The sequence below is a fragment of the Hemitrygon akajei genome, chromosome 11 (genome assembly GCF_048418815.1).
Source record: "Hemitrygon akajei chromosome 11, sHemAka1.3, whole genome shotgun sequence".
Classification (NCBI taxonomy): Eukaryota; Metazoa; Chordata; class Chondrichthyes; order Myliobatiformes; family Dasyatidae; genus Hemitrygon; species Hemitrygon akajei.
Genome location: NC_133134.1, coordinates 128,137,434 through 128,149,587, shown reverse-complemented (window position 1 = coordinate 128,149,587; position 12,154 = coordinate 128,137,434). Strand labels below are relative to the sequence as shown.

At 39.5% G+C, this 12,154-nt stretch overlaps 1 protein-coding gene across 3 annotated transcripts in view; it reads right to left on the bottom strand.

Moving 5' to 3' along the window:
- The window catches only part of nfatc2a (nuclear factor of activated T cells 2a), a 156,640-nt gene that overhangs the window by 132,585 nt on the left and 11,901 nt on the right, over positions 1-12,154 (bottom strand). For 2 of the 3 annotated variants that reach the window (XM_073061649.1, XM_073061650.1), the window contains exon 1: positions 5,392-5,715. The exons of the other annotated variant lie outside the window; for it this stretch is intronic. In XM_073061649.1, the coding sequence (XP_072917750.1) occupies positions 5,392-5,494 (103 nt within the window). In that variant the 5' untranslated portion in view covers positions 5,495-5,715. Of the gene's footprint in view, positions 1-5,391; positions 5,716-12,154 lie in introns of those variants that run through there. 3 annotated transcript variants of the gene reach the window in all.

Below are 12,154 nucleotides of genomic sequence, written 5' to 3'. Positions count from 1 at the left end.
CTCCAACATTTAGCTGTGCTCTAGTTTTAGACTCCTCTACCCTGGGAAAATAACTATGACAATCTACCAATCCTTTCTCAACCTTCTTGGCCTGAAGAAACCCTTGAAATAACTTTCAGGTCTCAGGAAACCCCTGCATAAAAATGATTATATCTACAGCTCAGTATGTTAACGTGATCAGTAAGTTGTAGACATTTTAATCCAACAATAATTGTCAATGCTCTTTCGAGTAGAGAATTAATTTTTAGCCAAACTTTTTTGAAAAAAGATAGTTAAGCTTAGCTTGTCATTCTTAAAATTAATCCCTTTCATAAAGTTTTAAAACTCATAAGGCAAACATAATAAATTTCTGTTAAATAACTGGCTTAAACTAAAATGTGATTTAATTTTTCTAAAGATAGGCTTGGTAGACTTAATTTAAATAAATGTTGTAAATTGATTTTAATTAATTCTATTTACAGCATGAAAATTTATTGACTATGTTGAAAAGTAAAATTACTAAAAACCATAAACCAAAGCAACATGAATAAAAATACAGCCCAAGATACAATTTTATATAAGACTGAAAAAAACCATTTTCTAACCAAGCGATATGATCAGGCTCAGATATAAGCCTAGCATGTGAAATCTGTGCTTGTTTTTTGCTGCACAAATACTGAATTCTGGGTCAAACATGAGATAAGCACACATGGATTTCACCTTCAACTGAAATGACACGATTTCTATCCTTACTCTTGATGCTTGCTAAACAAAAAGAAACTTGCTCACACATGTAAGAAGTTGAAAACTACAGCAAAATGTTCATTGCTTTCCCATGAATGGCAGGATGCTCTTCTTTCACAGAAATCCAGAACTTATCTAGGGCAGGTCAGTAAATCTCATCTCAAGTGTATGACCAGATTCTATCCTATATATGCCCCTCATGACTTAATAAACTAATTAAAGGTCACTCCTCCACCATACACTGTGATAGCCTAGTCCTTCAGAATATCCAATAACTGAGAAAGATACACACACCAATATTTGCTGGGATCTTACCAACATTCCCTGCCATAGTCTGAAGCCATGCAAGCCCATTTGGTTTGCAAACCTTAGCTTAATATCCTGTGCCCTGATGCGCTTGGAGGGATGAACAGGTCACAAGAGGAAACAATGTGAAAGGTTAGATAAGTGAGAACTCTGATATTAACCTCCAGCTTAGGTAAAGGTCATCATTAAATCACATCCATGCTAGTTGCTGAAGATGCAGACAGCTGACGTACAAACAGAATCTCACCATTCTATGATTATATGGTCAGGAAGAGGTTATGAATTACATAACAAGCCAATGTGCAATTAATAAAAGCAATATGATATGATGCACCCTGAGATGGAATTTTTTGATTTCAACATCCAAGCAAAAAGTGATCCGTTACTGTTCCATAGCCACATGTAAGTAGGGCACAGGGCTGCGGAATGGGGAACTGGGATTGTGATCACTGGAATTTTATGGATGAATTATGAAAATAGATTGAGCCAAAGGAAATGACTTCATTACTACTTCCCTTCTTCTTCCTCTAGATGCTTCCTCTCACTCTGCTGTTACAACCACACACCAGTTGGTTACTGTTTTATTGATATCAAAGGGTCAGGATAGCAAGGTAGCAGACTACCATGGAGAATGGCACTGCACCATTGAGGACTGAAGCCCTTCTTTTGTGTGGTCTAGGAAGTGGTCTACTTTATCTTACTGTACAAGATAGCATGTCTTTTCTTCTGTGCTTCTTATCCAAATCCATACGCAGTAGAATATTCTCATCAGCCAACTCTTGCAAACCCATAATCCCCTTTAGTTTGTCATGGTGCTTAAATAAAGCTGGCAAATTGTATTACTGCTGAACAAAGTCATCATAAAAACAGTAAAAGTATGGCGCATGATTCAATGCCTATGATCATAGATCAGCTAGACCTTGGGGGAACCTCGTCCAGTTGCAGAGTGGGGCAGAGTTCTCAAGTGGTGATGATACTATACGAGTGCTCACAATAGCATCATAGATTATGGGGAACCCTACCATCTTTGTAAAGTCATAAACTCTTTCCTTCAACTAGTGCCCAGCATGAGAGAATGGAATGCAGTCAGCTATCATTTAAAGCATGCTACTAGTCTGTTGTGCAAAGTGATCTTGGTTCTCCTAGCTGAAGAAGTTAGCTGTCCTCAGCTAATAAAAAGAAATATTGTTGTTTTCTTAAGATCTGTTTTACCTGGAATGGAATGGACATCAGCCATTTCTATGTTGTATTTCATCACTCTGGAAATTCAACTGGATATTTCAGAACACTAGTTTTGTTTCCAGTCCTGATGAAGGGTCTCAGCCGGAAATGTCAACTGTTTAAACTTTTACATAGATGCTGCCTGGGCTACTGAGTTCCTCCAGCATTTTGTGTGTGCTGCTTGGATTTCAAGCATCTGCAGATTTTCTTGTGTTTGTGATTATACTAGTTAACCTAAAATGCTTGACAGAATTTCCTTGTCCGATGGTGTCATTTCCCATTTAACATTCCTTTTGGAGCATTGTGGGTAACTGAGGCTAAGCTACCCTTGGAACAACCTTTGCCAGTATTGCATGAACAAGTTTAACTTCATAGGGCAGTGCTTGGATTGAATCTTCTGTCCTTACAAAGCTCATTACCTTCTTTCCTTTTTACCTTCCCCTACAATGCACCAAATTCCAACTCTGTCCATCTCATCCACTGATGTTTGTTGTGACCTTCCCAAGTCTAAGACTCTCAACTTCTGATGTTCCTGAGTCCACAATCATAAAGGCACCCGTGTTTCTCCAATACTTTCCCAAACTTTTCCCGTAGACCCTGATCTCTCTGACTTCTGTGGCCAAGAACCTAATTGCCCATCTCCATGGTCCTCAACCTTTCACATCACACCTATACCCCACCAACCTCAAGGTCTAGATGACCTATTTCATAGCCACTCTGACTACAATCAAATCTGGTCCAAACCCCCTAGGTGTGTGCACAAGAATTTCTGGGAACAACTGTGAAACTGGCCTGAAGAAAGAAGAAAGATTCATTGGCATCATTGGCCTCACCGTGCTATTGAAACTATCAGTGGAGAGGATCAGGTCAAAAAAAAGTGCAAAAATTTCAGATGTAAATTTATTATCAAAGTATATATATGTCACCATATGCAACCCCAAGTTTCATTTCTTGCGGGCTTACTCAATACATCCAACAACCATAAAGAATCTATGAAAGACCACAACGACTGGGCATACAACCAATATGCAAAAGACAGCAAAATATGCAAATACAAAAAGAAAGGAAAAATCACAATAATAAATAAGCAATACATATCGAGAACATGAGATAATGAGTCCATTGTAACAAATGAACCTTTGAACCTTTGAAAGTGAGTTCATAGATTGTGGGAACCTTTACCAATGTCTATTCAAGGGCATTGATGTTTCCATACCAGGCTGTGATGCTTCTAAAGTCAAATAGCCCGTCAGTGCTCAATACCAGGATCACACATTAAGAATCATTCCTCGAGGAGCATTTTAGACAGCACTCAAGGTAAATATCTCAGCAAGTATGTTCAGTGATGTTAAATATTGGGGGGGAAGGAGCAAAGTGTCTTTGCTAATTACAAAATGGGACCACTGAGTCTCTCTGTTAGGGAGATATCATAAGACCAAACGAGAATAAGTTTGCTTGCTTACAGATTATAATCACTTTCATCAGCCTTATGGCTAATATTTTGGTCATGATAATTAGTGTTAGCTCTTTTGTTGAATAGCTATCAAACTTGCTTACAAATAGGAACAATGTGTTACAGTAAAATTAATACAGTAATATCCAAAAAGGAATTCTGGTTTTAATAGACAATGTAGACAGAAGCTATTTTTAATTGGAAATCCATTCTTTAAAGTAAATGCAGGATCTCAGATATCAATCTTCTATTATGTCATGCATTGCATTTTATTTAGACTTAATTTCTAACAAATGTTTTACAGTCACATCACCTTTTGCTTTGTGATGTATGCTTAAACTCTCTTACTACAAATGTGGGACATTAACAGATCTGTTCCCAAAAGTGAAAACCAATGTTGCTAACCACAAGGCAACCCATGTCTTCTAGCTGTATAATGTATATGTAACCATCAGTGAGGAACTGAACTAAAGACAGCAAATCTTGAAAGGGCTAAAACTTCACTATGAGTCTGCCATAGTACATCGTGAGAAACTGCCCCATATCTTCTTTCAAACACCATTTTACTAATGCTGGCCATCAGCATAGAGGATATAAAGGAACTAGTAGGATATAAAGGAACTAGTAGGATATAAAGAAAACTTGTGATTACTTGCACCATTGCAGCTCAACATCAGTAAGACAAAGGAGATGTTGATGGACTTTAGGAAGACTAAGCCTGCACTGCTCCCTGTTACTGTTGATGGTGGTGTATTGTAGATGTGGTGAGGACCTACAAGTACTTGGGGGTGCACCTGGATGACAGACTTGAGCAGAGCACCAACACAAAGGTTATGTACAAAAAGGGCCAGAGTCACCTCTACGTTCTGAGGAGACTCAGCTCCTTTGGACTATGCAGACCTCTCCTTCACATATTCTACCAGTCTTTTGTTGCCAGTACAATCTTCTATGCGGTGGTGTGCTGGGACAATGGCATCAACAAGGGTGATGTCAACAGGCTCAATAAAGTTATTAGTAAGTCTGGCTCTGTTGTAGGAGTTAAACTGGACACACTGGGAAGCTATGGTAGAACAAAGGATCCTACAGAGCATCCTGGCAATTCTGGACCCTCTGCATGCCACCTTGACTGAACAGAGGTGCACTTTTAGTAATAGACTAAGACAACTGTGCTGCTCCAAAGAGTGCTGAATTAAGTCATTCTTACCGTCAGCCATTGGCTCTACAATGAGTCACCCTATAGCTAGGGAAGTGATGAACCCCTCCTGTTAGACTGTTTGAGGTAACTTCTTTTATTCTTTCTTACTTCTCTTCGAATACTTGTATTTTTGTATATCTACTCTGGCATTGTAATTTCCTCTGGGATCAATAAAGTATCTATCTATCTACTGTTCAATGTCTTTAGATTATTAGGATACATACTAAAACTGACATATAGTGTTAAATATATTTTTTTTAAATCTATTTAACATCTGGTCTCATCGTTGCTTTCTATAAGAACAAGTACGTATTGAATAAATGTTTGCTAAGATGACAAATTACTTTACAGAATCTTCTCAAACAAATAGGCAGTTACATGAGAATTTTACTTTTATTGCTGCTCTATCTTTATATCAGACATTGAAGCAACAAAATATAATTCTTTAAATATATTTTTTTTCTACAATGCAAGATAAATAAAGCTTACAAACCTCTTGTGGCGAAGTCCTCATCGTGGCTATTGTCGAAAAGTACCGAAAAATCAAACTCCTCAGAGTCGACCTGTTGGTCTGGGTTGTTATAAATGAAGCTCATTTGTCACCACCTGCTCGACGCAAGTTATGGCACTCTGATTTCACAAAGCTAAAGTATTTACACTTTTCTCCCACGATAAAGAACGAGGTGCCTTTTTAGAACGTCAGATTTTATTGCTAATGTACGGCCAAACTGTCAATGAAGGAATAACTGCTTCTAACCCCAAAGCAATAAAAGCCACTACGCATGTGGCAAATTTCAGCTGTGTGTCTTTCCTCAGGTTGCTCAATGACCGAACTATCAAATTGTTAAGTTCAATAATAGCTGCTTCCTGTTACAGTTATAATGTTCAGGAAATGGGCGTGTTCTTTGAACTCAACTCTGTCAGTGTTAGTAGAACACGCCTCCTAATGACAGGCACTCGAATTAAAAATAAACAATACCAAAGCAAGTTTCTACATGTGTGTTTGGAAGTTGTATTGCGTGGATGATTTTCAGTCTTGATTAAGGGACATATAATATATGGGTATAATAATCTGCTTGTCACTGAAATGGCATACGTGAAACTGTAAAATATCACTTGCTTTTCAGAACCTGCTGCAGACCATCAGCTTTGTCTAAATATACCAAGGGTAGTTCCTTTTATGGTTTTTTTCTGTCTGCTGCACATATATACTGAAGGCAATTTGATTAAAGCAACATATACAGTTATAGTCAGGTGAAAAATACAGAGATTTTTATCTTAAGAACTGCACTTTAGTTCAATATCTTTTAACCGATGAAATAGTTCTCAGAAACTAGAATAGTTTTCTACCTGAAAAACAGTTCATTGCAGCCCTAGGGAACAAACATTTCCGTTGAACTGAAAAGTACTCTTGCTGAATAACTCACTTGCACACAACAGACACCCCTAGCATCTAACTTTTGCTGCTCCATGCTCTTTTCTAAGGCCTGCTTTGGCTGATTGTCAGGCACAGACTGATTTGGTTTACTCTGGGACTGTGGTGTTACAGCAAGCATCAGAGCACAGCATTTTAAGAAGGGGGTTGGGCGAGTTTCAATTTTGAGTTGATTAGGAGGGAGACATGGGCCAGCAGAATCACTCTGGGGTAAGAAAGAAAAGATAAGAGATTGAACCAATATAGGATATGTGGCAGTTTGGGACCTGAGACTCGGTGATTGTAGGGCTAGGGTTTACTGTGGATGCTAGCAAGAAAATTAATCTCAGGGTACTATATAGTGACATATATGTACTTTGATAATAAAGTTACTTTGAACTTTGAAAGGACTTAATGCATTATGGGGAGGGATGGGCAAAAAGGATTAATTTCCTTGAAAACTATCTTAGTCTAGCACTGCAGTATTAAAACCAATTGTGCCAGGAGCTCCCAATGATGGACACCTCCAGGATAACACATTTCAACAGATTCATTTTAGAAGGTCCAATTTGAAGGCAGAATATAGCATTAAATGGTATTAGATGGCACCATATACAATGCTCCTTTAGTTGACATCCCCTGGCTAGATTGTGGAACCATCTTTTTCACTTCTTTTATGTCTTTTACACTTGTTTCTTTTCTTGGATGTGATTCTGGAACTGTCGGGGTGTGTGTTTTGCTGTCTGGAGATCATTTAGGTGCTTCAACAGCAGTGTCTGCAAGGCTTCCAAGAGGCAGAGACAGTGTGTGTGAATCTCGTGGTGGACCTGATGCAGGATCTTCGGCTCCATTTCACCAATTAAAGGTTCCATTGTTCACTGACTACAGCGACGAGGCTGATTGAAGCATCGAAGCGAGTGCAGAGAGTGATAACTGGCTGCCTGTCTTTTGATCACTCTTCTACGCTACCAGCGAGGGGAGAACCTGCCACTGCAGAGTGCTTCCTAGGTGGATGTGAACTTGGAGTATAATATCTTTTATTCAGTCTTATAGCTTTTATATTCTGTATTTTTTTCACCCGAACATCTCGTTTTTTTTGTGCGGGGAGGAGGGATTTGGGGGTTGAAATGCCCGTTCCATTTTTGTTCATGTCTTTTTGCACGGAGGTGGGATTTGGGGGTTGATTATGGTGTTGCCTTTCGTTCTTTCCTGTTTTCATGACCACCCAGAGAACTGAAGAATTTCAGAATTGTATACTTTGATTATAAAATGTACCTTTGAACCTTTAATAGCAGAATTCATGGCCTTGCGGTGGAACAGAGGGATCTTGGGGTCCACGTTCATCACTCTCTGAAAGTTGCTGCACAGGTTCATAGGGTTGTTAAGAAGTTGTATGGTGTGTTGGCCTTCCTTAGTTGGGGGATTGAGTTCAAGAGCCACGAGGTAGTGCTGCAGCTCTATAAAACCCTGGTTCGACTACTCTTGGAACATTGTGCTCAGTTCTGGCCGCCTCATTATAGGAAAGCTTTAAAGAGTGTGCAGGGGAAATTCACTAGGATGCTGCTTGGATTAGAGGGCATGTCTTATGAAGATAGGTTGGGCAAGCTAGGGGTTTTCTTGTTGGAGCGAAGGAGGATGAGAGGTGACCTGATAGAGGAGTTCAGGATGATAACTGGGATAGATAGATGGATAGTCAAAGACATTCTATCAGGGTAAAAATGGCCAACACAAAGGGTCATAATTTTAAGGTGACTGGAGGAAAGTGTAGGGAGGATATCAGAACACAAGCAAGAGAAAATCTGCAGTTGCTGGGAAGATTTAAACTGCCGAAGGGTTTTGGCCCAAAGCATCAACTGTACTTTTTTCCATAGATGCTGCCTGGCCTGTTGAGTTCCTCTAGCATTTTGTGTGTGTTGGAGGATATCAGAGGTAATTTTTTTACACAGAGAGTGGTGGGTGTGTGGAAATCCCTGCCAGGGTGGTGGTAGAGGCTGATACATTATGTTTATTGAAGAAATTCTTCATAGGTGCATGGACAATAGAAAAATGGAGGGTTTTATAGGAGGGAAGTGTTAGATTGATCTTACAGTAGGTTAAAAGGTCAGCACAACATCATGGGCTGAATGGACTGTAATGTTTTATCTTCTATGTTCTAAGTTACAATGCAAAGCTCCAAAAACAACGTTATATAGAAACTGGCATTATTCTATGATAAAAGGGGGCCTTGCATCAGGAGGAGCTCAGTGAAATTTCTGAAGTGCCTCCATATGACCTGAAAGCATTTGTTTTCCTTCAGGAAAAAAATATTTTTAGACGTATAATACTGAAAATAAATAGCCAGTGAAGGTTTCTGTAAAGTAATTTATATTAAAAATATCTTTTAGATTAGATTCATTGAATCACAATATAAAAGTTAAAGAATATTTAAGCTCATGTTCTTCTGGGGTTAAGGAAACTCCAAGCTGGTCGGAGCTAATATCTAATACTACATAATGCAATTATCTACTACATGTGCTCAAAGAAAGAGCCCCACCAATACAATCGTACAACTTCAATGTCACATCATTTTAGCTTACTAAGTGCATGGCATCATCCTGAGGCATGGTGGCGCTGCATTTAGTGCAGTTGTCTCACTGCGCCATAGACACAGTTTTGATCCTGACCTTGGCTGTTATCTATGAAGTAGTTGCGTGGGTTTCTCTCGTTCTTGTTTTCTCCCATGTACTAAAGATGAGCTGATTGGTGAGTGGCAGGAAAATTGAGTGAGACACACATAATGGAACAGAAGAGGAAAACAGTATGTAGATGGATGTTTGATGGTGAGCATAGAAGTGGTTTGTTAAAATACTTGCTTCTGTGCTATATGTATCTGCAAGTCCATCTTGGTAAAGCAGATATAATGCCCACTTGGCAGCTGATTCTGAAGATGATTGACTATCAAGTTGCTTGTCAGTGAGATTAAAGAGACAACATGCTATTCTGATGGCTGGCATTTAAAGTAACATCACATTTTTCAATAAATCAACGGAAGAGTCAGATTGTCTAATTAGGAAAGGTTGGGCAGAATAGGCTCTTATCCACTAGAATTTAGAAGATTGAAACATGTAAGGTCCTGAGGGATCTTGACAGAATGCATGTGGAGAGGAATTGGCCTTTTGTAAGAGAACATAGATCTAGGGTGTCACTGTTTTATAAAAAGTGGTCTCCCATTTAAAATGAGGCTCAATTTTCAGTCTCCATGAGTCTCAGTGAGCCCTGGGCCTCAAAACTGAAAGCAGGTGTTTTGAGTATGTTTTAAGGCAGTCATATTTAAAGATTTGTTAAGCAAGATATTGAAAGATGCCATGGTTGGACGTGAATGTGAATTCATGTTTATCTGTACCTGCAACTGGCTGAAAAATTGTAGAAAATTCTATGTTGAGATCCTTTAGCAATATGTAAAATTACACTCATGCTCTCAATGTTTTCCTAGTTTCTGGCGATATTTTCTTGTATCTGACCTTTCAATCAAATCAAGAGACCCTGCAATACTATAACAATATCTTGTCTGGAAACTTCCTGACAACTTTACTTCTTATTATACAACCCTACAGAATTGGACAATTTATAAGAGTAAACCCAGAGAAAAGGCAATTTTTGTTCATGGGAAATTTGTGCTGCTTGCAAGAGGATTCAGAGGAAAACAGGCAGAATGATGTCAGCTTCTGCAGGAGGGGAAAAAAACGGAAAGTGAAGGCAAAGGTGATTCTCTTTCTTCTGCAAGATTAGATCATCACTCCTTCCCTTGATTTTCTCTACAAGACATCAGATTCCTGGAATTTCCCTCACTAGTCCCCAGCCATCTAGAGATCTGCCATTGAGCATCAATCTGTTCATCCCGTACCCTCGGATGAAGTGGGTGTGTGGATCCCAGATGCGCTGCTTCACAAGACCTGCAATTTAAGTGTTAAACTAATAGCTGCCTGTTCTATCATTTTCTGTCTTGTTCAATTATCGGTAACTAGACACAAAACCAAACTTTCAAATTGGTGCTTTTCTGTCCAATTCCCATGCGAACCTATGTAATTTGTCATAATTTTAAACTAGTGTAGCAGATTGTGTGCTAAGCAATCACAAGTATGCTGTAGAGAAGTATTTTTGCACTAATGTTTGCAAAGCAAATGCATTTTATCACTGATTCATTTGCGCTGAATGGATTAGAAAAGGTTAGACCATAAGACAGGAGCAGAATTAGGCCATTTGGCCCATCAAGTCTGCTCTGTCTTACCATCATGGTTGACACATAATCCCTCTCAACCCTATTCTCCTGCCTTCTCCCAATAACTTTTCATACTCTTACTAATCATGAACCTATCAAGCTCCTCTTTAAATATACCCAATGACTTGCCCTCCCCAACCAGCTTCAGCAATGAATTTAGCTTCTGGCTAAAAAAAATCCTCCTTACCTCTGTTCTAAAGGGATGACTTGTAGTCTAAGGCTATGTCTTTGTGTCCTAGACTCTCCGCTATTGGAAACAACCTCTGCACATCCACTCTAACTAGGCCTTTCAATCTTCTGTAAGGTTCAATGAGATCTTCCTCATTCTTCTAAACTCCAGCAGGTTATAATGCCTTTGCATTACATCCTTGTTTTTCTATTCTAATCTGGGAATTGAATGCTAATATTGCATTGGCCTTCCTTACTAATGACTCAATCTGCAGGTTGCTTTTTAGAGAATGCTGCACTAGGACTCGAACTCCCTTTGCAATTCCGATTTCTAAATTTCTTCCCCATTTAGAAGATAATCTACACTTTTATTCCTTCTACTAAAGTGCATGACCATACACTTTTGTGCACTAAATTTCACCTGTCACTTCTTTGCCCATCCTCCTATTCTGCCCAAGTCCTTCTGCAGACACCCTATTTCCTAAAATCTGCCCTCCACTAATCCTTTGTATCATCCACAAACTTAGCCACAACACCATCAATTCCATCATACCGATCTTCAACATATAGCATAAAAAGAGGTGGTCCCAAAAAAACTGACCACAGCAGATCATCATTAGTCACTGGCAGCCAACCCAAAAAGGCCTGCTTTATTCCCAGTCAGCTTATCACTCGCAGGTGAGTTCATTGCTTTTTATGCTTACTCTGGCTGACAGATCAGGCAGGCACCTTAACAAACTCCCACAGCCTCCGCGACACTGTAATTTCGGTCTCAGGGGCGGAACTACAAGCATCCTTCAGGAGGGTGAATCCACGGAAAGCATCTGGCCAAGGTGTTCTACCTGGCCAACTATTGAAGAACTGTGCTAATCAACTGGTTAGAGTGTTTACTGACATCTTCAACCTCTCACTTCAGCGGTCTGAGATACTCACCTGCTTCAAGAGGGCTTCAATCATAGCAGTGCCCAAGACGAGCTTGATAACCTGCCTCAATGACTGTTGTCCAATAGCACTTACATCCATTGTAATGAAGTGCTTTGAGAAGTCGGTCATGAAACATATCAACTCCTGTCTGAGAAGTGACTTGGATCCGTTCCAATTTGCCTACTGTCACAACTGTTCAACAGCAGATGCCATTTCACTGGCTCTGGAAGACCTAGACAATGAAGATGCATGCAACAGGATGGCTCAGAATTCCACACCATCATGCATTTGAAACTATTCACTAAACTCCAAGACCTAGGCCTTGATACCTCTCTGTGCAACTGGATCCTCAATTTCCTCACTTTCAGATCCCAGTTAGTAAGGTTTGTCAACAAAATCTCCTCCACAATCACCCACAAGGCTGTGGGCTTATCCCTCAATGATTGTGTAGCTAAGTACAGCTCCAATGCCATAATTAAGTTTGCTGATGAC